The 24,805-nt window shown below is 55.5% G+C and overlaps 2 protein-coding genes across 5 annotated transcripts; one reads left to right on the top strand and one right to left on the bottom strand.

Annotated features, from left to right (window-relative positions):
- Positions 1–185: 185 nt before the first annotated feature.
- LOC136556614 (zinc finger protein 775-like) lies at positions 186–6,181 on the bottom strand. The gene is made up of 6 exons (XM_066549936.1): positions 6,082–6,181; positions 5,308–5,407; positions 4,280–4,390; positions 3,515–3,922; positions 3,284–3,409; positions 186–2,850 (listed from the first exon to the last, which is right to left on the bottom strand). Exons 1-6 carry the CDS (start codon positions 6,139–6,141, stop codon positions 824–826), a joined length of 2,832 nt encoding a protein of 943 aa, XP_066406033.1. The 5' UTR covers positions 6,142–6,181; the 3' UTR covers positions 186–823.
- Positions 6,182–7,791: 1,610 nt separating this feature from the next.
- Positions 7,792–20,650, top strand: LOC136556639 (zinc finger protein 282-like). 4 transcript variants are annotated; one of them, XM_066549983.1, is made up of 10 exons: positions 7,792–8,293; positions 8,765–8,894; positions 9,126–9,227; positions 9,644–9,739; positions 10,002–10,118; positions 13,518–13,631; positions 14,730–14,822; positions 15,459–15,575; positions 15,737–15,847; positions 17,419–20,650. In XM_066549983.1, exons 1-10 carry the CDS (start codon positions 7,976–7,978, stop codon positions 18,390–18,392), a joined length of 2,172 nt encoding a protein of 723 aa, XP_066406080.1. In that variant the 5' UTR covers positions 7,792–7,975; the 3' UTR covers positions 18,393–20,650. The 4 variants fall into 4 exon arrangements, with proteins under 4 accessions (XP_066406080.1, XP_066406086.1, XP_066406071.1 ...); XM_066549989.1 differs by having other exon boundaries at positions 9,999–10,118; positions 15,462–15,575; XM_066549974.1 differs by having other exon boundaries at positions 9,999–10,118.
- Positions 20,651–24,805: the final 4,155 nt, after the last annotated feature.

Genomic DNA, 24,805 nt, shown 5'->3' with positions numbered 1-24,805 from the left:
CCCATCCCACCCCATCTCACACTGGGACTGCAGCCCCCCAGCAGCAGCTGACACCCCCCCACCCAGTGTTCCATTCTCACTCTCCCATCACTCCATCCCACAGGTCCCATTCCTGGTGCCACCCACCCAGCCAGACCTGGCAGGACCCTCCCAGAGCCCCCTCAAGGAATCCACGTGCAGCATCCTGGTTTCTACAGCATCTATTGGCACTCTCCAGAAAAGGGACCCACTCCCAGCATCCCACCTGCCCCACCAGGTCTTGGGAACAAGTAGCCCCCTCAGATGGGCTGGGCAGGTATCTCCTGTTCCCACACCAGGGCAGGGGAGCCAGAAAATATTGTCCATGTTCCAGCCTTCATCTGGAGAGGGATAGAGGGGAGAAGGTCTGACAGTGGCCTCCAGTCCCCAGGAGGTCACTTCAAAATCCAGCAGCAGCATTGCATCCCTGGGGGTCACTTCAAGGTCCAGTAGCACCATCCTGTTCTTGGGAGGTCACCTCAAGGTTCAACAGCAGCATCTTATTCCTGGGAATTCCTCAAAATTCATCACGTATCCCATTCCTGAGAGGACACCTTAATGCCCACCAGCAGCAGCATCCCATTCTTCACCTCAAGATCAGACAGCAGCCTCCTATCCTAGGGAAGCCAACTTAAAGTCCATCAGCAACACCCTGTGTCCGGGATATCACCTCAAAGTCCATCAGCAGCATCATGGGAGGTCACCTCAAGTCTCTCGGAGGTCACCTCAAATTTCAGCAGCAGCTTCCCACCCCTGGCTGTACACCCTGAGATCCAACAGTGGCCTCCCATTCCGGGAGGACACCTCAAGGTCCCACAGCAGCGCCCCATCCCTGGGGGCTCACAGCCTGGCTTCCCACCCCGTCTCCTGCCGCGGGTGCCGCCACGACGGGCCCCGGGTTGGCGCAGGTGAACGGCCGCTCCTGCCGCCTGTGGATCCTCTGGTGCGCCTTGAGGTGGGAGAACCTCTTGAAGGTCTTCTGGCAGATGCCACACTGGTGGGGCCGGACGCCCATGTGCATCCAGTGCTGCCGGACAAAGTCCGAGACCCAGGTGAAGCTGCGGTTGCAGCAGGGACACAGGATGAGGTGGTGGCCGGAGTGCCGGCGCTGGTGCACCGTCAGGAAGACCTGGTTGGAGAAGGTTTCCCGGCACTCGGTGCATGTGTACATCACTTTTCCAGGTGGCAGCGAGCACCTGGCAGGGCCGGGCTCCTGCCACACCGTGCCACAGTCCCTGCTTGGGGCTTGTGGCTGGGAGGACGGGCACAGGGTCTGGCTGGGACACTCCTCCGGCTTCGAGGCCTGGCAGGTCCCATTGGGTGCCCAGGTTTGGGGCTGGGATGTTGGGCACTGGGATGCCGGGCATGGCCCCTGGCTGGGACATGCCTTTGCATCCAAGGGCTGGCAGGTGCCATTGGGTGCCCAGCCTTGGGCCTGGGATGTTGGGCACGGTGTCCCTTGGCTGGGACATGCCTTTGCATCCAAGGGCTGGCAGGTGCCATTGGGTGCCCAAGCTTGGGGCTGGGATGTTGGGCACGGTGCCCCTTGGCTAGGACATGGATTTGCATCCAAGGGCTGGCAGGTGCCATTGGGTGCCCAGCCTTGGGCCTGGGATGTTGGGCATGGTGTCCCTTGGCTGGGACATGCCTTTGCATCCAAGGGCTGGCAGGTGCCATTGGGTGCCCAGCCTTGGGCCTGGGATGTTGGGCACGGTGTCCCTTGGCTGGGACATGCCTTTGCATCCAAGAGCTGGCAGGTGCCATTGGGTGCCCAAGCTTGGGGCTGGGATGTTGGGCATGGTGTCCCTTGGCTGGGACATGCCTTTGCATCCAAGGGCTGGCAGGTGCCATTGGGTGCCCAAGCTTGGGGCTGGGATGTTGGGCACGGTGCCCCTTGGCTAGGACATGGATTTGCATCCAAAGGCTGGCAGGTGCCATTGGGTGCCCAAGCTTGGGGCTGGGATGTTGGGCACGGTGCCCCTTGGCTAGGACATGGATTTGCATCCAAGGTTTGGCAGGTGCCATTGGGTGCCCAAGCTTGGGGCTGGGATGTTGGGCATGGTGTCCCTTGGCTGGGACATGCCTTTGCATCCAAGGGCTGGCAGGTGCTATTGGGTGCCCAAGCTTGGGGCTGGGATGTTGGGCATGGTGTCCCTTGGCTGGGACATGAATTTGCATCCAGGGGCTGGCAGGTGCCATTGGGTGCCCACGCTTGGGGCTGGGATGTTGGGCACGGTGTCCTACTGGGACACTCCTCTGGCTTTGAGGCCTCGTACGTCCCATTAGCTGCCCATGTTTGGGGATGGGGTGCTGGGAATGGCACCTGGCTGGGACACACCTCCAGCTCCGAGGGCTGGCACGTCCCGTTGGCTGCCCAGGCGCGGAGGTGCCGCCTGATTTTCTTCTTGGACATGAACTTGCGGTCGCAGTGGACACAGACATAAGGCACCCAGTTGGTGTGGCCACGCTGGTGGATCAGGAGGTTGATCTTCAGCAGGAAGGTTTTCCTGCAGATGGGGCAGGAATAAAATTCCCGGGCGGAATTTCGCTGCCAGGCCATGGGCCGGCCCACGCAGGAGTCCTTCTCCGGCTCCCCTGGGCTGGGATCTGCCTGTTCTGTCGTTTTGTGGACATCTGGGGTCATCTCCTTTCCTGGTTCTTCAGGAATGTTGGCCACCAGATCTTGACCAGTATTCCCCGAATCTTTCACAGCCTCCTCTTCCTGACCCTTGTCCTCTTCCAGACCCTTAGAGGGTGTTTTGGGCATTGACGGCTTCTCTGCAGCAACCTCCTCCTGTGGCACCTCCATTGGGATCCCCACTTCAGCATCTCCTGGGAATTTTTTGGAATCCAAACATCACTTTCCACATGGTTTTAAGGCATGAACAGCAAAGGGCTTTGCTCCCACCCTCCCTCCCTCACTTCCTGCCCTGTTCCCAGCTAGCACAAATCCCAGTCCCACTCTCCTCTTCCAGCTCAGTCTCTGGACTGTGTAAAAGCCAGGAACAGCCACAGCTGATCCCAGGAGACACCCCAGGAACAGTTTGAGGTGGAAAACATCACCCAGGGAGACAGGGGACTCTGACAACCACCCCGGGGCTTGTCTGGGCAGGTGCCCCAATGCCATGCCATATCCCAAACAGTTTCAGGGCTGGTAACAGGATTTGCTTCCCTTTCCTGGAAGCCCCAAGCCTGGAGAGAGGCCCAATAGACACCCCCAAGCTGCTGGCTCCACCAAGGAGGGCTAAGGGTTCTGCCCCAGTACCTGCTGCAGGGGGAGAACAGTTCTGACCCACGGCTTCCTGACAGTGCACGGAGAGCGGGCGGGAAGGGGATGGGGTCAGCTGGCTGAGATCCGCCAGGACAGCGGTGGCTTCCAGAGGGACGGGTGCTGTGAGGGCAAGAGCAGTGATAAAGGTGGGTAAGGAACAGCCAGGCAGGGGGCCAGGACCCCTCACAGCAGCAGCAGCAGCAGCAGGATTTGCCAGGCACTCACGTGTGCTGCAGTTCTCTGGGACCGCTGGGCTCCTGCTTTCCTCCATCAGGTTCCCACTCTCCTCTGCTTGGTTCCCACTTTCCTTTGCAGGGCTCCTGTTTTCCTCTGCTGGGCTCCTGTTTCCTTCTGCTGGGCTCCTGTTTTCCTCTGGGCTCCTGTTTCCTTCTGCTGGGCTCCTGTTTTCCTCTGGGCTCCTGTTTCCTTCTGCTGGGCTCCTGTTTTCCTCTGTCACATCCCAGATTTCCTTTATCAGGTTCCCACTTATCTCCACTAGGCTCCAGCTTTCCTCCACCAGGTTCTCGCTTTTCTCTGTCACATTCCCACTTTCCTCTGGCTCCCTGCAGCCCCTCTCCATTGTCTCTGTCTCCAGCAGTGCATCATGGCTGGTGCAGCTCTGTTGGGCTGGCTCTGTGGAGGACAAGGACATTTGGATTCACCAGCATCCAGTGAAAAATCCCATTCCACAGGGTGTCAGGATCCCTCACAGCCAGCAGCTGCTGGGGCAGGGGCTTCCAGGCTATCCACATGTCCCAGCAAGAGTTCCATCACAGTGGACACCTCCCAATCCCTGGGAGTGTCCCAGGCTGGAAAAGGCTTGGAGCAACCTGCACTAGTGCAAGGTGTCCCTGCCCATGGCAGGAGCTTGGAAAGAGATGAGCTTTAAGATTCCTCTCAACCCAAACACAAAATTCTGGGATTCTGGGATTCGCAGTCCCAGTGAGCAGCCAGAAGCTCATGGCACAGAAGGAACACAGTGTCACCCACCTACAGCCAGCTCTGGGGACACCTCTGCTGCCTCTGGCTCCGATTCCAGTGGCGTGCTCAGCTCTTCACTTTCCAGCTGCAGTAACAGCTCAGGCTTGGACAGGGCACAGTCTGGGCAAGAGCAGGACAGACATCAGGAACATGATGGGACAGGGACTCTGCACCCACAGCTGGGCAACAGAGCCAATCCCAACCCAGGAAACTTCATCTCCAACCGCAGCCACGACGGGAGTTATGCATACAGACAGGAAACAGCAGGCAGAGCTGACAGGGAATATGGAAAACAGCCTCTGACAGTCCCCAGGGAACAACTGCGAGAAAACCCATCCTTGATCTGCACTGCTACAGAATTCCCTGTTCTCCCAGAAATTCACCTTGCACATAGGAAAATACCCTGAGTGGTGGAAAGGGAATTGTGAGGCTCCTGACTGCATGAGGGCAGTGCTGAGGAACCACCTTGAATCCTGGGGGCAGTTCTGGGCCCCTCATGCCAAGGAAGACATTGAGGGGCTGGAGCGTGTCCAGGGAAGAGAACAGACCTGGGGAACAGAGCACCAGGAGCTGGGGAGCTCAGCCTGGAGAAAAGGAGGCTCGGGGGGACCTTCTGGCTCTGCACAGCTCCATGACAGGAGGGTGCAGCCAGGAGGGAATCAGGACCTGCTCCCAGGGAACAGGACAAGAGGAAACAGCTTCAAGAGGAGGCTCAGGTTGGATTGTAGGGAAAATTCTCATGGAAAGGGCCGTCCCAGGCAGAGAATTTTGGAGGTGACAACCCAGGGAGATGATAACACCAACAATGTACCTGTTCTCCACGAGGAAAAGACACCAAGCACTTACTACCCTGTCCTGCGACTCCCTGCCACGCTCCAAACGCTGCCGGAGGGGACAGGGGAAAGGGAGGATTATTTGAGAGCTGGAGATTGTAGCAAAAGGCAAAGAGGCAGAGAAATGACCCCAAGAGAGCTCCCTGGGGCTGCCAAACCGGCGCAAACGCAGCCTACACAGGGACACCAGCATCTCGTAGTTGCCTTCCATGACGCTCCGGTACATTTCCTTCTGTCCCTCGTCCAGACTTGCCCACTCCTGCCGGCTGAACCGCACTGCCACATCCTCGAACTGCACCGGGACCTGCAGCACCGGCTGGGATGGGGGACAGGGCAGCTACCCCGAGCAACTCCCAGACCCTCAGACCCCCCCAGCCCTTCAATAGCTCCAAAATCCCCATACGGAGACCCCCGTGCTTATTCCCAGTCTCCTAAACCAGCCTGCTCCCAGCAGCCCACTGGATTCATCCCCATCTCCTGGAACCCACCGCAGCTCCCTCAAAGAGCTCCCAGATCCCCAGGAGTCAAACGGATTCATCCCCAGTTTCCTGAAGCCCACTGCTGCCCCCTGAGGAGCCACTCGAGCTGCTCCCGGCCAGCCGGGAATCCACTGGATTCCCATCCCGTCTCCTGAAACCCACCGCAGCCCCCTCAGGAGCCCCCCAAACCGCTCCCAGCCCTCCAGAGCCCCATGGGCGATCCCCAGGCTCCCTCCCAGCCCCAAAGCCTCCTTCCAACAGCCCCATAAGCGACCCCCAGCCTCCCCTTCAACCTCCCACCAGCCCCTCAGTGCCCCTCCCAGTCTCACTCCCAACCTCCAGCCCCACAACGACCCCATAAGTGACTCCCCCATCCCACTCCCAGCCCTCCTCGCCCCCCATCACTCCCCTAAGCGCCCTCAGCCTCACCCTCAGCCCCACAAGCGACCCCTCCTCGCCCCCTCCCGGACTCCCCCGGTTCGCCCATCGCGGCTCTCACCCCGTGGAGCTGCAGGGCGGCGAGGGGCAGCTCCCGCAGCGCCGCCTCCGCCCGCTCCATCCGCCGCTCCAGGGCCTCGAGGCGCGCCTGGAGCTCCGCCATGACCCCGCGCCGCCGCGGCCGGGGCGGAACCGCACGGCACACACCGCCGGAGGGGCGGCACCGAGAGCCAGGAGGGGTGGGTTGGATGGATGGAGGGAAGGATGGGTTAGGAGGGCGGCACCGAGCGCCCGGAGGTGTGGGTTGATTGGATGGATGGGGCGGTGGGATGGGTTGGGAGGGCGGCGCCGAGTCCCAGGAGGGGTGGGTGGGTTGGATGGATGGAGGGATGGGTTAGGAGGGCGGCACCGAGCGCCCGGAGGGGTGGGTGGGTTGCATGGATGGAGGGATGGGTTAGGAGGGCGGCACCGAGCGCCCGGAGGGGTGGGTGGGTTGGATGGATGGAGGGGTGGGTTGCATGGATGGAGGGATGGGTTGGGAGGGCGGCACCGAGCGCCCGGAGGGGTGGGTTGGATGGATGCATAGATGGGCAGTGGGATGGGTGGGGAAGTGGCTGAGTGGCAGCTCCCGGAGGGTCGGGGTCGATGACCGGGGTGTGGCTGCAGGACAGGGCCCTGCTGGGCTCGGTGTTGTTTGCCTGCTTCATCACTGGCCTGGGTGAAGGGGTCGCTGAGGGCTCAAAGCTGGGAGGAGTGGCTGAGCACCCCGAGGACTGTGTGGCCCTTCCGAGGGACCTCGGCAGGTTGGACACATGAGCACAGAGGAAATGTCTGGAATACAACAAGGGCAAGTGCAGGTGCTGCAGCTGGGGAGGAACAACCCCAGGTACCTGCACAGGCTGGGGGTGACCTGCCGGAGCAGCTCCGTGGGGAAGGAAGGAACTGGGGGTCCAGGGTGATAATGAACTGTCCCTGAGCCAACAGAGTGTTCTGGGGAAAAGAGGCCAATGGGATCCTGGGGTGCATTGGGAAGAGCATTCCCAGCAGTTCAGGGAGGAATCCTACCCCTGTGCCCAGCCCTGGAGGCACCTCTGGGTGCTGTGTCCAGCACTGGATCCTCAGCACAGCAGGGACAGGAGCTCCTGGAGCTGAGCAAGGGCCTGGAGCATCTCGGTGCCCAGGAAAGGCTGAGGGAGCTGGGGCTGCTCAGCCTGGAGAGGAGCCCAGCTGAGAGGGGCCCTCAGCCCTGGGTGTCCCTGGGTATCCCTGGGTGCAGGGAGGGTCGGAGCAGGGCCAGGCTCTGCTGCGGGGGCCCAGCAATGGCACCAGAGCCATGGGCAGGGACTGATCCCAGGAATTCTCCCGGCACAGGAGACAGAACTTCTGCCCTGAGCAGTGCCCAGCCCTGAGCAGAGACCAGAGAGGCTGTGGGATCTCCCTCACCGGGGATATTCCAGACCTGTCAGGATGTAATCCTGAGCCCTGTGCTCCCTGCTGGAGCAGGGAGGTGCCACCAGTGACCCACTGTGGTCCCTTCCGTTCAGGAATTCTGGGATTCTGTGTCCTGCGGGGAACGCCGCTGCGGTGGAACCCTGGGGGGGTTTCCTGCCATTCCGATCAGCATCAGCTCCTTCCCGGTGACTGACAGCTGTCAATCACTGCGGGGACTGCCGGCCGGCGGGGGCCGCTGTGGCGGCGGCGGAAGCGGAGGAGGAAGAGGAAGCGGCGCTTCTTGGCGGCAAGGGAGGGAAAGGCGGCGGCGGGGCAGGGCAGGAGCGGCGGCTGGCAAGGGCCGGTGCGAGCGGAGAGCTCCAGCTCCGCTGCGGGAGGCACGGGAAGGAGCGGGCCGGCCCCGGTGTGCGGCGGCCGAAGCGAGGCTCTCCTGGCCCGCTGTGTGCCTTCGGCAGCCCCGGTGCCGCAGCCGGTCCCTGCGCTCCGCCGCTCTCGGTGCGGGGATGGAGCTGGCGGGCGGCAGCACCATCTCGCTGTGGACCGTGGTGGCGGCCGTGCAGGCGCTGGAGCGCAGCGTGGCCGCACACGCGTCCCGCCTCTTCAGCCTGGAACACCGCGCCGGCAACAGCGAGAAGAAGCACCTGGACTGCGAGAAAATGGTCGGGGAGTTCGGGAACCAGCTGGAGAGCAAGTGCGCGGCGCTGGGCACCCTCGTCCAGGAGTACGGGCGGCTCCAGAAGCGCCTGGAGAACATGGAGAACCTCCTGAAGAACAGGAATCTCTGGATCCTGCGGCTGCCCCCCGGGCTGGAAACCCCCAAGGTATCGGATGGGTCTTTAAGGGGCCTGGGGGACAGGGACAGCACAGAGGTTCCTCTGCTCCTCACCTCAACCTTCTGCCATGGATATCATTCCACGATCTCTGCCAAGATTTCTTCTGTTGCCTGTCATGCCAAGGCACGAAGCAGGAAGTTATTCTCCTGTGTATTGTTAGATTCAGCTGGGTTTTCCCTACAAAAGGATGGGCTGTCACTTTTTTACCCACAGCGGGAAGTTCTTCCCCACTCTGAGGTCCCCAGTGGGATCAGGCTCCAGGGGGAAGTAAGAATATCGTGGAATAATACACAGTTCATCTCCCGAAGTTTAGCAAAGATCCAAAGTGTTACTCTCAGTGTCCAGAGGATGACCCAAGGCAGGAATTTTCTTTCCCTGACACCTGGCAGCAGGGATAAGTAGGGAGTAGAATTCTCTGTGTTCCAGGAGCGGTGCTGAGTGTCACTTTTGGGATTGCAGGCCCCGGCTGTGGCGTTGGAAAACGATGCCACCGGCTTTTCCACTCAGGAGTGGGAGAACCTGGAGGAGTGGCAGAGGGAGCTGTATGGAAAGGTGCTGACAGGGAAGAGAGAAGCCCTGGTCCTGCTGGGTGAGTGTTGCTGTTGCGTCAGTTATCAGCACTTTCTGGTCAGGGAATCTCTCCCAGACGTGGAAAGCAGATTTGTGGGAACACAGAGACCGCTGCCTGTGTTTGAGGACTCTCTGTGCTGCCCAGACGTGTGTTGTAGCTGCTGGAGCTGGTTTGGGGAGCGCTGCTGGGTGTGTTCCTCCCTGTGGATGCAGCACAGAAACATTCATTCCTTTCTCTGTTCCTTGTCAGACGATGTCATCTCCGAACCTGCCCTCCTGTCCCGACTCCAGGGAGGAGAAGCACCCTGCAGGGAGGAGGAGACAGCTCCTGGAGAGATCCCAGCAGAACCAGGTGCAGGCCAGGGATGAATTAAAGCTTTAATCCTGAGGGTGAGGGTCGTGTGGTGCTGTTACCACACAGAGGCTGGCACAAGGTGGTGGTCCTGGTTTGCTTGGAGGGAACTTCTTGGATCTCAAAAGGAACAGGTTCAGGGGGAGTAACAGAGGGTGATAAAAAGTATAACAGGTTTGATTTTTAGGATTACAAGTCAGGAAGAAATTCTTGGCTATGAGGATGGTGAGGCCCTGGCACAGATTGCCCTGTGGCTGCCCCTGGATCCCTGGAAGTGTCCAAGGCCAGGTTGGACAGGGCTTGGAGCAATCTGGGATAGTGGAAGGTGTCCCTGTCCATGGCAGAGGGTGGAACAAGTTTAACCCAGACCCTTCTGGGGTTGTGTGATCTGATTCCATGATTTCTGGCATTGGCAGAGGCTCTGCTGTTTGAACTCAATGTGAGCAGCTGGGACAGCAGAGAAGCGCAGGAAAACCAGGAGGGAAGAGCAGGGCTGGCTGAACCTGGCCATGGTGAGTGTTGTGGAAGGGCCTGGGCTCGAGGGTGTGGAGAACCCTCTGGAACTGGGGGAGCAGGGGGAACCACTTCCCTGCAGGGCAGAGCAGAGCTCCCAGGAGCAGGAATGGAAGGTACTGGAGAGGCTGTGTGTGGCAGCAGGGTGGGTGAGTGGGCACAAACTTCTGGGGCAGCAAGGGGGGAGTCCAGTGGGGCTGTGATAGCCACTAAAGGAGTCTCCTCTTTCCCAGTAAAGCAGTTTCCTCTTTTCCTCAGCAGACAGCAGCATTCCAGAGCGGAGCTTTGCTGTCACCGTGAAGCAGGAAGAGGAGGAAGAGCCACATGCAAAGGAGCAGGGAGCCATGGAGGGTGTGGAGTGCTCTGAGCTTGGTGTGGGTGAGTTTGGATGTGGGAATCCCTGACATTCCTGCTGTGGGACAGTGTGCTGGGATGTGGGGGCTGAGGGGAGGCACTGGGAGAGAGCAGGAGCCGTGCTGAGGTGGGGAGTGAGCAGGAAACTTGGGGAGAGATTTATTTTTGGGAAGGTGAAAGAGCTGGGAGGATGAGGCACTGTAGGTGAGGATTCTGGCACACCTGGAATGGATCCCTCAGAATATGAGGAATCATTAAGTTGAGAACAATTCAGGGCAGGGAGCTTGTTTCTGTCTATTTGAAAAATGCTGATTAAATTTGCAGCAGTAAAGATTTGATTCTTAATAAAAACAACATTAAGCCTGTGAAGTTCTAAATGCTTTCTTTCTATCTTTTTTTTTTTTATTTTTCACATCATTTTACTTGCTGTAAATGGTAGTTTGTAGTTTTGTACCTTATTGATAGACAGACAGAAGTTGACCTCAAATCAAAAAAAAAAAAAAACCCTGGTGTTCAATTGTTTTTAATTGTTTTTCAATACTGTGGTGGAACCTGAGCAGGAGAATGGTTTTCCACGTGTGTATCCAAGATCCAAACAGGCCTGAAGTGTAAAAATGTCTAAAAATAGGGTGTAAATAAGCTCACAATACAATTCTCACCCAGGTCACGTCAATGCTGCAGCCAGCAAAACATTTTCAGTTTTGTGGTTGTGATGGGTTGAGTCCAGGAAGAGAAAAAATACTTAGTTTGTGTTTTGTTTTGAGTTTTTGCAGTTTTTTTATTTCTTGGTGCATTTCACTTGTGTTTTGACAGCAGCTGTTTGTTCTGGAACAGGAGTTCAGGGGGGTTGTTGCCCTCCAGAGTCCCTGTGAGTGCTGTCACAAGAGTGGTAGAATATTGACATTTACAGAGAAATTTAGACCCAAATATGGAGGGTGGAGATGAAAGAACTTGAAAATAAACAGAACTAACAAATCAAAACACCTAAATAATAATGACCTCATTATTATTTAGGTCACACAGAAATCAGTTTCCCATGGAAAAGTTTATGCTTTCTGGTTCAGCATAAAATTTGGGGTTTCAGTCAAAATGCTCAGTTGTGAAGAGCATTTTTAGCTTGCTCTTATCCAAGAATCCATGGGTTCTGTGGACTGTCAGATGATTTGAATGGAGTTTTTCCCTCCCGAGGAAATCCATGAAATCAACAGTTCATCTCACATAAAAATGTCATGGAGATATCAAACCTCTTGACTCACTGGTGTCATGACAATGGAGCTGTTGGGGTTCCTGCTGCATTTCATCTCCTGTGGATTTAATTGTTGGAGACAGAAACCAACTTCCAGTCACAATCTGCTCGGTCAGATCTCACTCAGGAACAAATGAGTTTAGAACTCTCCCTAAAATTTTGGTTTAGTACAGAAAGAGGGAAAATTACACTCTGTGTTTTGGTCCAGTTAGAACTTGGATTAAAACATTTTATATCTTTATTTTTTAAAATACTCTTAGTGCCCTAAATTGCAGGATAATATTGAGGCAAAGGCTTCCTGCTGGCAGAGGGCTGCGTTAGGTGGGTTACTGGGAAGGAATTCCTGGCTGAGGGTGGGCAGGCCCTGGCACAGGGTGCCCAGAGAAGCTGTGGCCGCCCCTGGATCCCTGGAAGTGTTCAAGGAAAAGTTGGACACGGTTTGGAGCAGCCTGGGATAGTAGAAGGTGTCCCTGCCTGTGGCAGGGAGTGGCACTGGATGAGCTTTAAGGTCCCACCCAAACCATTCCAGGATTCCATAAGAGCAGGACGTATTCTGGGATAAAGAGGGAAAGTGGTGGCCCTTTGAAGCAGTGGAGGGAAATTTGTGATTCCCTTGTGACCAGAATATCCTGAGTTCTGTTTGGGATCATCTCAGCAGCACTCCTGGATTATTCTGCAAACAACCTGAGGTGCCCTTTCTGGGCTGTTTCTGTATTTTACATGCTCCATGTTTCATAACTTTTTGAAGCTGCCTTTGATATCAAGAGGTGATGCAATATTTTACAGTCAGTCACAGTTTCTCTGTTCCAGCCCAGCTCTCCTGAATTTCAGAGACAAATACATGTATTTGTAGCAATTCTCTGAGCTATTTTGGGATTTGTGTTGTTTGAATTGCAAAACGGAATACTGAATTCTAGACAAAATGTGAAGTGACACCGAAAGGGACACTTCAGTACTGTGAGGAGACCCTGTTCCCTCATGGCTCTGAGAGGATCCTCAATCCTTCATAGCTCTGAGAGGATCCCCAAGCCCCTCACAGCTCAGATGGGACCCTGATTTCTCACAGCTCTAAGTGGGACCCTGACCCCTCATGGCTCTGAGTGGATCCCTGATCCCTCATGGCTCTGAGGACTTTGTTTCGTCATGGCTCTGGGTGAAGCCCCGATCCCTCACTGCTCTGAGGGAATTGGCCCTCATGGATTAGAGGGGACCTTGTTTCCTTCATGGCTCTGGGTGAACCCTGATCCCTCACTGCTTTGAGGGAATTGGCCCTCATGGATTAGAGGGGACCTTGTTTCCTTCATGGCTCTGGGTGAAGCCCCGATCCCTCATGGCTCTGAGGACCCTGTCCCCTCATGGCTCTGGGTGGAACCCCAATCTCTCACAGCTCTGAGGGAGGATCCTGTCCCCTTATGGCTCTGGGTAGACCCTAATCCCTCATGGCTCTGAGGATCCTGTCCCCTTATGGCTCTGGGCTGAACCCCAATCCCTCACAGCTCTGAGGGGGATCCTGTTCCCTCATGGCTCCAGGTGAACCCCAATCCCTCATGGCTCTGAGGGGGACCCTGTTCCCTCATGGCTCCAGGTGAACCCCAATCCCTCACGGCTCTGAGGGGGGCCCTGTTCCCTCATGGCTCCAGGTGAACCCCAATCCCTCACGGCTCTGAGGGGGGCCCTGTTCCCTCATGGCTCCAGGTGAACCCCAATCCCTCACAGCTCTGAGGGGGGCCCTGTTCCCTCATGGCTCTGGGCTGAACCCCAATCCCTCACAGCTCTGAGGGGAGCCCTGTTCCCTCATGGCTCCAGGTGAACCCCAATCCCTCACAGCTCTGAGGGGGGCCCTGTTCCCTCATGGCTCTGGGCTGAACCCCAATCCCTCACAGCTCTGAGCGGGATCCTGTTCCCTCATGGCTCCGGGTGAACCCCAATCCCTCACGGCTCTGAGGGGAGCCCTGTTCCCTCATGGCTCTGGGCTGAACCCCAATCCCTCACAGCTCTGAGCGGGATCCTGTTCCCTCATGGCTCCGGGTGAACCCCAATCCCTCACGGCTCTGAGGGGAGCCCTGTTCCCTCATGGAGTGCTGTGGACAAGATGCAGTAAGGGTGGCCGGGGTCACGGCAGTGACAAAGGAGCCCCATGGTGCCCCCGGCCGCCCCTCAGCCGCCATTCCCCACAGGGCCGGACGCCACTGGACACAGGGCCCAGGCCCCGGCAGAGGGCGGGAACCGGCCAGGGGCCAGGAGCTGCCAGGACCGGGATGTGAGAGGGAATCCCACAGAGACCGTCTCCGGTGAGTGGTGTCAGGGCAATGGTGGGAGAGGGATGTGGGACACTGAGCACCTGCCAGGATCTGGGGACATCTGAGGTGTGGGTGGTGTTTTGGCCTGGAGAAAAGGGGGCTCAGGGGGGACCTTGTGGCTCTGCACAGCTCCTGACAGGAGGGGACAGCCAGGGGGGTCGGGCTCTGCTCTCAAGGAACAGGGACAGGAGCAGAGGGAACGGCCTCAGGCTGGGCCAGGGGAGACTCAGAATGGATATTGGGAAAATTCCTTCCCCAAAAAGTCTGTCCAGCCCTGGCACAGCTGTCCAGGGCAGTGGTGGAGTCCCCATTGCTGGAGGGATTTAAAATCCCTGTGGATGTGGCACTTGGGGACATGGTCAGTGGTGGCCTTGGCAGTGGTGTGGGAATGGTTGGACTCGATGACCTTAAAGGGCTCCCAACCTCAACAATTCCACAATTCTATGACCAGCATCTCTCCAAGGCACTTGCTGTGCTGAGTTTGGTCTTCCAGCTGCTGCTGTCAGGCATTCCATCCCCACCAGCCTTTCCAGGACCTTCCATCACTCCCTTCTTTTCCCTCTCCTGGGAAATCCTCCAGTCCCTTGGCCAGGTCTGCACTGTAAAAGTGCAGAGCACTGGCCCATCTGCTTTTCTTTATTTACTCTACAGACTTTTGTTTTCTTTTTTCTTTTCTCATTACTTGAATGAATTTCTTTAAGAACTCTGTTCTCATGAGTGTTTCTCTGATGGGTGAGAAGTGGTGTGTGACTGAGAAGCATTGAAAAGGAAACAACAGAACTCTGGCAGCACCAAGAGAGAAAGAAACTCAAGGACAAGAATTCAAGTGGCTCTGGCCTCTCCTGGGGCCCTGGAGAACGTGTTTCCACTTGTACGAAGATTTTGTGCGTTTCTCAGGCTCAAAAATCTGCTGAGGGTTTTGTAACCAACATTTCAGGTCTGTTCAAGAGGCCTTGGTCAGCAGGAACTAGAACTGGAGCGAGGTTTTCTCTGGAATGTGAGCTAGAACAGAGCAGATCTGCCTGGGCTGGGCTGACAGTTGGAATTAATTTTGTATGGTGTTAAAATAACAGTGGTTCTTGTTAACAGAGGACAGCATAATCCAGATTAAGCAAGAGGAAGAGTTGTGCACTGCAGATCGGAAGGAGGAGGCTGCAGAAGCTCCCGGAGAGCCCTGCCCAGGTGAGTAACTGCATACCTCAGAGGGAAAATGAAACAGAGGGATTAAATTCCAGGTTGTGTGAATAAATTCCCCACCTCTGCTCATGTATTCCAAATCTTTAAGAAGTTCTGAGCAGACTTGTCAGCAGATCCCCCAGGTGAGGGCTGGTGTTGCCCCTTTCCCTTCTCACAGACACTTTGGAGTTTGTTGCTGCATGGTTGGTTTTTATACAAGTGTGGCTCTCCCTAAATTCCTTCAGGTTGCTTTTTCCTTCCTCCCTTCCCTTCTGGGGTTCTCCTGGGTAAGGAGGAGCCCACAGACTCCTCTGAAAGGCTGCAGAGCCCACGGCCCTGTTCTTTGCCCTCTCACTTGGAACCTCTTTGTTTTGCAAATCAGCTGCTCTGCTTTGCAGATTTTCCTCTTTTCAAAGGTAGTGGTGCTGCCTGTTGGCTCCACTAGAACTGTACTTGGCTCCTTGTGTTTGTAGCCAGCTGGGATTTTTAGACCTTTCCAAAGGTTTCCTTAAGAAACTGGGCTTAGAGGAGCTTGGTTTGGGGTAATAACCTCCAAAGAAAGCCCAGACCAGGGCAGGTTTTCAGCCTTGTGAAATCCTGAGTTTAGGCAGGTATGATACACTTCTGAACTTCCTCCCTCAGCAGAGCGAGGATTTTATGAGCCTGAGGCATCCAGTCAGACCAGGAAAGGCAGTGAGGTGGATGCCAGGGAGCTGCCAGGCACAGAGGGTGAGCACCTCCAGAGAGATCCTGCCACAGGTGAGGATCTGCCAAAAACTCCACTGCAGGAATTGCCCCTTGATGGCTCTTCCTGTTGTGCTTTCCCTGCTGCTTTGTTACTGTTGTGCATTCCCAAATTATCCAGGCTTTGTGTCTTCCCCTGGTGTTTCTCAGTTGTGTAAATTCTCCCCAATGAACAGGATTTCAGACTTATGCAAGGGGTGTTTCATCGTGGATTAAACAAGAGGAGCCACCCTGCTCTGAACAACAGGACTTGCAGAAAGAGGAAATCTCTGCAGATCCAAATACAGGTCAGTAATGGATTTCAGCTGGGACTTTGGGGACAGTAAATCCAGTTTAGAGTATTTTTTAATACTGTGTGAAATGTCACAACCTTGCAATGTTAACCATGAGAGAACTGGGACAAACCTCAGTCTGCTGGTTAATATTTGGTCGCAAAAATTTTGGGTTCTGTCAGCTGAAGAGGCTCCTTCCCTCTTGAGCCAGCCAAAAGCTGCCAGAGGCACTGGCTTGGGCTTGTGTTGAGGCAAGCCCAGAGCTGCATGGATCAAGTTTGTGCTGCTTTTATCTGGATAAAAACCTGGCTCAGGGCTGGGCCCACAGTGCTGGGCAAGGGAGTGACATCAGCTGGTGGCCAGTCACCAGTGGTGTCCCCAGGGTTGGGGACATCCTGGGGCCACTGTGTTTGATTTCTTTGTGTGGATGAGGGGAGGGAGGGCACCCTCAGTCCTTTTTATGGCCAGGATTCCCTGCCCTGAGGACAAGTTTCTCACTTCTCATGCTGTCAGTTCTTCCAGGCATTTCTGGAAATGGTTTGGAGGCTTTGGGGATTTTTGGTGGTCTTGATCCCTATCCCTGTAATCCATTCCCACTTCTTGACCTCATTCCTGCCTTTGCTCTGTGTTGTGCTTGTCTCCAGGAGCTACAAACAAGGGTGTTTGTCCCAGAAATTGCTGCCTTATCTCCACATGGCACCCCCTTCTCCAGCCACATCTTGTTCTTTCTCATGGCTCCGTGGCCATCCAGTTATCAGTGTTTGGGACACACATTGCTTTATTTTCTGGGAATTGGGAGCTCAGTGGGTCTCACTTTGGACTGCAGTTGGGTGGGCTTTAATCAGGGATTTTCCATCCTGGCTGCAATTCAAGTCAATGGCTTTCTTTGAAAGTTCCATAACAAAAATGTTACTCCACTTGGGTTGTTATTCAGGCAAGACAAATGGGTTCTGAGGCTGTTCACCAAAAAACAGGTGCTTGTTAGACAGCACAAGTTCCTGGGAGCAGAGAGTGCTTCTGATAAGCTCAGGAGGGGAGGTTTAAGTTGGATATCAGGAAAAGGTTCTTCCCCAGAGGGTGGTTGGGCACTGAACAGGCTCCCCAGGAAATGGGCATGGCCCAAGGCTGCCAGAGCTCAGGGAGCATTTGGACAGTGCTGTCAGGCATGGAGTGGGATTGTTGGGGTTTCCATGCATGGCCAGAGATTGGACTCCATCCTTGTGGGTGTCTCCCAGCTCAGGGGATCCCATAGTTCTGTGACTTGCTGAGCTAACTCAGGGCCCTGCTTGGACTCTGCTCCTCGAGATGCTCAAGAGAGTGTCTGGAGAGCAGCTGGCAACCCTGAGGTGGGACAGTGTCTGCTCTGTTATCTGGCTGAGAGGCTGAATCTGAGACTGCAGCAGTCATTTTTTATGTAGATTTGAAAAAATACAGTTGAAAAAAAGTCCTTCTATTTTCCTGGAACTTTTGTTTCAGTGGATGCTGGTACTTTGTTCCTCCCTTAGTATTAAAGATGTGGCTTGGGGCTGGGAGGGACATTCCTAAGGGGATTCCTGAATTAAAAATCTCTGAAATCTCTGTTTCAGATGAAAATTTGAGGAGGGACCATCCAGCAAATTCCTTGGAGAGCAAGACCTGTGACTTAGAGGTACCAGGAAGACCGGGAGAGGTGTTTCCCAAAGATCCCAGCCATGGAGTGACATGGGACAGTCAGTGGAATTCAGAAATGATGGAAACAACCACCACAGGGAATGGGAACAGCCTTGGAGGTGATGCTCAGTACGATTTCTTTAGTGCTCAGGAAAAGAGGCCCTGTATGTACAAGTGTGAGAGAAGCTGCCCACAGCAGGACCAGCCTCAGCAGGCACTGCAGGGAGAAGGGGACATATTTCCAGGCTCCACATATGAGAGGATGTTCCCTCTGCTGCACCCACACCCAGGAGAGATGGGAATAGGCCTGGGAGAGAAGGGAATGGGCCCAGGAGAGAAAGGAATGAGCCTTGGAGAGAAGGGAATGGGCCCTGGAGCTGCTCCCACCTCCTGTGAGGGGCCAGGGCCCCACTCTGAGTGTGGAGAGACTCCCCCAGGCACAGGCAGGCCCCGTGAGCAGGACAGCCTGGGCACAGAGGAGGCTGCTGAAAACGAGGAGAGCTTCCCCACGGACACCTCGGGATCCAGCCCCTGCTGGGAGCCGCCCCTGGCCCGGGGCAGCCCTGCCCAGCAGCAGAGCCAGGGCCGAGGCAAATCCTACATTTGCAGCGACTGTGGGAAAAACTTTGTGTGCCATTCGTGGCTCGTGAGGCACCAGACAAGTCACACGGGAGAGAGGCCCTACAAGTGCTCCAAGTGTGACAAAACCTACAGGAGGAAGGATTACCTCCTGAACCACCAGCGCCGGCACACGGGAGAGAGGCTTTTCCAGTGTCCCCTCTGCAGCAAGAGATTTGTGCTCAAGAGGAGCCTGCTGAAGCATCAGGAAGGTCACATGCAGGACACCCACGTGCCACTGGTCAGCTGGCCCTGCGGGAACATCAGGGGCTCTGTGATGCATTCCATTTAGGACATCCCCCACAGCCCTTGGTGCATCCTCCAGGGCAGCACCCCCAGCTCTGTGGCAGACCCTGATGGCAGGAGGAGGCTGTGGTGCAGCCATCCCGAACCTCTCCCGAAAAGGGAGCTAACTGGAGGTTATTTTGTGTTAGACAGCATTCACCAGTGCCTGTGGATTTGGGGAGGTGGAGTTTGGAGGTACTGCTGGCTGTGAGTCCGTGTGGGAGAGAAACCACATTGACATGGAACAATTTGTGATGTGAGTTACAAAGAAGAGTTGTCTGAATAGAGAGAAATTATCCAAAATGTATCCAAAATGTTATCCCAGGAATCTGGAGTCCTTGGACTGGGCTGGGAGCAAGTGAGTTAAAGGTATTAATTGTCCACTAAGGAGTGAAACGGTGTCAGGAAACACACACTTGGGTGAGGTGCTTTGGGAAAGGAAGTGTTGCCCCTGTGGCTGTAGGAGGAAGCCTTTCTTCTGTGGCAAACAGAAAGAAGGCTGCAGAGCCTGGGAGGCAGCTTATTCCCACTCTTAAATCCTGGGGCTCCTCGCTGCTAAACCCCAAGGGAGAATTCCTGAAGGCTGAGATCCTTCCTGGGAGTTGTAAGATGGCCAGGCAGCCTGGAATATGGTTTTAATTCTGCATAGCCTTAAAGTTGTGTTGCATTTCTTTTCCCACGTTGTTCACAGACTTCTGTGTTTGTTCAGTTTTCCAAATCCTATGAAAGCAGACCATGGAGATGCTGCAGAAACCTGGGAAACACAGAGTTAATGAGCTGCTGTGTCCCAAGCACTGATAACAGGATCTGCTGGAGACCAGGCTGGGTGGAGGTAGGGCAGCTCTGCTCCTCCTGCCTCCTCCCCCAGCTCTGTGTGCTCCACTCCCAGGAGGAAAGAAACTCTCAAGGTTTGTAGATGCCCGTGGTCAAAAAGGAATGACAGGTGTCAGAAGGGTCCAAAAAAGCTCACAAAGTTCTAACAGCAAATTCCACCCTCAGCATGGGAATTTTTTGCCCTTCTGGTCGGAAGAGAAATAAAAAGGTAAAAGAAAAGAGGAAAGAGAGAGGGAGATCAGAGAGATAAAGGGAAGGATATCACCAGTCCTGGCTCCAGCATCAATCCAGCTGTGTTCAGGATCCCAGACGTGCCCTGTGAGCCCTGGATCACCCTTTTACAGCCACACCCTGGGGCTACTTTTTCACTTTTGATGCAAACAAGTCAGCAGACACAGCCCATCCCTCTGAATCTCTTAGAAATGGATCAGGGGGTCTCTGATGGGTTTGATCCCCCTGATTGATTCAGCCTTTGTTGGACACTCCATGCCTGTGCTGTGCATGCTGTGCTTATCTCCAGGAGCCAGAATAAGGGTGTTTGTCCCAAAAAAGAGCTGTCCCTGCTCCGTGTGCCCCCCTTTTCCAGCCACATCCCGTCCTTCCCCATTCAGTGTCTCACACAACAGTCCTTGGCTGGCTCCACAGCTGAGACACAGCCCTTTATCTCCTGGCCTTCTACAGAATCCAAAGTGATAAACCAGGGCCTGAAAAATGACCAGCCTGAGACTCTTCTTGCTTCAGCAGAATGCAGGGAAATAGAATTATTTGAGAATTTAGGTAGGAAAAAGCGTGGTAGAGAGAAATAAGACCCCAGAGAGGAAATGAAAGGGGGGGGAAAGAGCTGAATTATTGCTGTCAGTGAAAACTGAGCAACTGCAGAAAGAGTTAAGGAAGAAAAGGAGGAAGACAAGCCCAAAACTGGAAAAATCAGAGGGGCTGAAAATTTCAGAGGGTCCCCCTCTGCAGCCATGTCTTATTCCAGTTTGTCCCTTGTTACCCAGGTCTGGGACACAGCAGCACTTTAACTCCTTGGTGCCCGGGATGGTGCACCCCAAGGCACTGCCCACACGGTGTTGGAACCCACAGCTCTTACTGGGGCCAGCTTAGCTGCAGCTCCAGAAATTCCCATTCCTGCCATGGCTGGAATTTGCCATTGTGGTACTTTAATTCTAAATCAAGGAGTGCAGGTGCTTTGTAGAGTCTGTGCCCTGTAGCCTCTGGAATTCTTTTGGGGTTAAGGTTGGCAGATTCCTGCTTCTCACCCAGCAGCCATAAATTACCCTGAGCAGTTTGGCACAGGGGGATTTGCTCCAGGGATTTTAACTCTTTGTCCTCCGGGTGCTACTCCAGCATGCTGCTATGTTAATACTGGATATTGTGCTCTCGTGTCTATTAAATTTTTTTATTAATTGTTGGCAAAACCAGCTGAAATGTGAATATCCAGGCCATTATTCTGGCTGCATGGATAAGATTCCACTTGCTGGATGTGTGGCTATTAAGGAAATTTCCCTGCATGCCCATCCAGGAGCCACTGTGAAGTCACAGCTGGGCAGTACCTGAGCCAGCTCCTGTGAGCCCGTGGGTCCCTGTTTGATGCCACAGCACACTCACACAGCTTTCCTCACAGACTCCATCCCAGATTTCCCATTGCAGAGCCTCGGTCAGCTGGATCCTTGCAATAATTTAACCTTGATACAACGGCAGGGTAACAGCTCAGGGTGGTGCCTCCATGCTGGGACCCAAACAAAGGAATTCCACCCCCTCTCCGGGCTTTTCTCACCTCACCACCTAAACAGAAAATGTGGGATGACCGGCTCCTGCTGTGTCCCTCACTGTGCCCTTTGTTATGCAAAGCTCGGGCAGTTCCCGTGCCCTGGCTCCGGATTGTTTCCCTCCTCAGCGCCCGGGATGCTCTTGCAAATGAACCTGGCTCAGATGGAACGGGATCGCTTTTCATGAGCCATTTCCCGAGCTCCAGGAGGTTCGGGGGGTGTTGGAGGAGGTAAGGAATGACCTTACCTCGGTTCTCGGGATCACCCCGAGTTTCCATCGCGTTCTAATCTGTGCACTTGTAGCAGCTAAGGCTCCAAGGAGTTAAGGCTGTGCCCTAAACGCTGATAAGGAGCGGGATAGAACAGGATGTGGTTGGAGAGGAGGGCACGGCAGATTGGCCGGTGCTGTTCAACTCCCCCTGGGGACGCGGAGACACGACAAATAGGGGACAAGGCCAGAGGGGAAGCGAGCAGGGAGATCTGCAGAGGAGCATCGAGATCACCACAGCCCCTCAAAGCCCCCCGACCCAATTCCAGAACGGTCCAGCAGCGGGATTGCGCACACTCTCTCATTTGCATGGGAAGTGGGAAACCTGATGCCGGGGCGGGGAAAATTTACCCATAAGGAGGTGTCCCCACAGCATCCTCGGGACCCTGCACACCCGGATCGGCGCTGGAACCAGGACTGGTGATGTTCCCTCACCTCTCCCCTCGCCCCTCCTTCCTTTTTAATTTACTAATAGAAGATCAGGTGCTAACTCATGGCAATTTCCATGCCAAGTGTATCATTTACTAATCAAACTTCGTAGCTCTTTCGGGATCCTCTGTCGTTCCCTTTGGACCCGGGGCAGCTCCACACCTGAGGAACTTCCCTCCCCTTGGAGCGGGACACGGCACTGCTGGTTAAACATCCTCCTTCCCAGCTCTTCTGCTCGTGTTCAGGGTTTCTCACGGGATTGTGTCGTGGCCTTGTAAGAACACGACTTATTAATAAGAGTCTGGATTTGTCACCTGTCACTTTGTCGGTGGCACCGTGGGGAAAAAATAGAGAAACAGAGTCAGGGAAGAGCCTGTTTGGGGTCAGAGCTCCTTTAACTTAAAGGAAACTTCCTTAAAGGAGCTTTTTTGCGTGCGTGTTTCTGCTTGAGTTTTGCCCGGATGTTTGATTCGTTGGTTGGAAATTTCAGGGGTTTTAATTAAAATTGTCAAGTGCCACGGGTCGTTCTGCAGCGAGAGGGGAAGGGAGGAGCGAGGCTGAAGCCAGAGGAGGAACTGAGCGGCTGCCACCCCCCAAATCCCAGGTTTCGAGGCATCTTTGCATTGGGACAAAACGGGCGAGGAGGCGGAGGCCGGTCCCGGGGTCCGCCTGCGATCCAGGCCGGGGAGAATCCCTCCGCTCCCCCGGCCCGGGACGGCGCTCCGAGACGGCGAATCCCGCGTCCCACCGGTGCTCAGAGAGGGAGACCTGGGGCTCCGCTCCCGACTTGCGGCCGGTGCTCGGTGAGGAGTCCCGGAGCTCTGCTCCCGAGCCGCGGCCGGTGATCGGTGGAGCCTCCCGCGGTTTCCGCCGCGCTGCCGTTGCCGTGACAACGAGTGGACGCCGTCCCAATCTCCGCCTCCCTTCCCGTCTCGTCCAATCAGCGCCCTGCGTTCCCCGCGCGCTGACCAATGGGGATAAGGGTCCCTCCCGCCCTCTCCTCGTGGAGGCTACCGCGCGCCGGGCGCTGGGCGGACCTGGCGGGCCAATGGCGTGGGGAAATGGGTCAGGGCTGAGTTCGGATTGGCTGCTGCTGCCCGACGCCGCCTGTGATTGGCTGCCGCGGCACGGCGGGGCTGAGGGGAGGAAGATGGCGGCGCGGCGTGAGGGAGAGCGGGGCTGCCGGGGGCCCCGCGGCCCTTCCCGGGCTGCGGAGCCGTGTCCGGTCTCGCCCTGCGGCGCCTTCCCAAGGGCCACGGTTCCCCGATAGCAGCGCCGCTACCCGCTTCCCCCACGGCTGTGGGACGGCGAGAGAGGCACAGACAGCCCTGGCATGTGCAGGCGGTGAAAGCGGGGCTGGGCTGGAGCCGTTCGTGGTGAAAGGGACCTAGAAACCCATCCAGTGCCACCCCTGCCATGGCAGGGACACCTTCCACTGTTGCAGATTGCTCCGAGCTCCGTCCAGCCTGGCCTTGGACACTTCCAGGGAACATCCACAGCTTCTCTGGGCAGCCTGTGCCAGCCCCTCCCCACCCTCCCAGCCAGGAACTCCTTCCCGATATCCCGCCTCTCCTTCAGTTTAAAGCCATTCCCCGTGTCCTGTCCCTCCATCCCTTGTCCCCAGTCCCTCTCCAGCTCTCCTGGAGCCCCTTCAGGCTCTGTCAGGGGCTCTGAGCTCTCCCTGGAGCCTTCTGCTCTCCAGGTGAACATTCCCAGCTCTCCCAGCCTGGCTCCAGCCCTGCAGCAGCTCTGTGGCCCCTTCTGTCCTCATCTCAACGTGTCCTTGCCCTCCCTGTGCTGGGGACCCGGGGACACCTGGGCCCCAAGGAGCTGATGTGCTGCTGTGTCCCACACTCCCATAAGCAGCACGTTAGAACAGGATGTGGTTGGAGAAAGGAGGAGCACGGAGGTGGGGCTGCCCCTCCTGGGGCTGCTTTCCTTCTGCTCCAGGGAGATAAGGGCAGTGGGAAAAGGCAGTGCAGGAATGGGGTCGGGAAAGGGGCACAGAGTGTCAGCCAGAGATTGGTCCAGGAGTGGTGATCAAGAAAGCTCTGGGAGAAGGGACTGTGCATCCTCACTCACTTACATATAAAAGGAGAAACTTAATTCCAAGGCGGGGAAAATTTACCTGTGAGAATGTGCCCTCAGGACAGGATTAGTGCTGGAGCCTGGATTGGTGATTTCCTTCCCTCTCCCATCTGATCTCCCTCTTTTCTTTCGTTCTTTTATTTCTCTCATTACTAGAAGATAAGGGCAAAAGTTCCCATCTCCATGCTGAGTGTTTAATTTAATAATCAGGCTCTGTGAGCTTTTTTTGGACCTTCTGATCCTTGATTCTCTTTAACCCCGGGTGTTCTCAAACCTTGGGATCTCCTCTTCCGAGCAGGATGCAGCAGGATCCCTGGATGGTTTATTCCCTTTTTCAGTGTTCCTGTCCAAAGATCTCCTCACTGACTGACACCCCTGAGACTTTCCTCTGATATGATGGGAGAGCTCTTGGTACAGCCCAGATTTTCATTTTTTGGGAATTATTTGTCTCTCAGCCCTGTGCTGTGTGCTGGATACCTTTGGAGTTTGATGTCTCTTGTCGATACAAAAATGAACAAAGCTCATTCTGTGTGCATACCACAAGGGATAATTAAATGTAAATATTCAGGGGGCATTAAGCTGATTTTAAAGCTTTTTTTCCTTCTCAGATCGTGGATTTGAAGCAGTTGGGACAGACCTGGCTCCTCTCCGTGGGGAGCTCCTGTGGGAAGTTCAGTCCCACATTTCACTCGGCCACCTCAGCTCCTCCTCTTTGCCAAAACCATGGGATTTTCAGAGAAATTTAGACCTGTTTGAGACTGAGGTTGATGAAACTCCCTAAGCTCTCTCCCTGGTGTGTTTTTTGGGGTGTTCCCCCATTCCTGGCCAGCGAGGATGGGTTATTGCGCGGCCCTGAACTGCCGCAACGGCACCAGCGGCGCCTACAAGAACAGCTCAGTCAGTTTTTACACCTTCCCCCTCCAAAACAAAGCCCTGCTGAGGCAGTGGATCCAGAACATGGGCAGGGACATGGAGACCCCCTCCAAGTACCACTGCCTGTGCTCGGAGCACTTCGAGGAGAGCTCCTTC

This window comes from Molothrus aeneus, chromosome 1 (assembly GCF_037042795.1).
Source record: "Molothrus aeneus isolate 106 chromosome 1, BPBGC_Maene_1.0, whole genome shotgun sequence".
Taxonomy (NCBI): Eukaryota; Metazoa; Chordata; class Aves; order Passeriformes; family Icteridae; genus Molothrus; species Molothrus aeneus.
Note: the sequence above shows the minus strand (reverse complement) of the source record. Positions and strands in the feature narration are given on the sequence as shown.

Coding starts and splice junctions, on each gene's coding strand:
- LOC136556614 (XM_066549936.1), bottom strand. CDS start 6,141: ATGGAGCGGGCGGAGGCGGCGCTGCGGGAGCTGCCCCTCGCCGCCCTG. Junction 5,408..6,081: donor CCGCCCTGCAGCTCCACGGG/GTGAGAGCCGCG, acceptor CCGGTGCTGCAG/GTCCCGGTGCAGTTCGAGGA. Junction 3,410..3,514: donor CCCAGAGAACTGCAGCACAC/GTGAGTGCCTGG, acceptor TTGCCCTCACAG/CACCCGTCCCTCTGGAAGCC.
- LOC136556639 (XM_066549974.1), top strand. CDS start 7,976: ATGGAGCTGGCGGGCGGCAGCACCATCTCGCTGTGGACCGTGGTGGCG. Junction 8,294..8,764: donor CCGGGCTGGAAACCCCCAAG/GTATCGGATGGG, acceptor TTGGGATTGCAG/GCCCCGGCTGTGGCGTTGGA. Junction 15,576..15,736: donor CCAGAGAGATCCTGCCACAG/GTGAGGATCTGC, acceptor CCCAATGAACAG/GATTTCAGACTTATGCAAGG.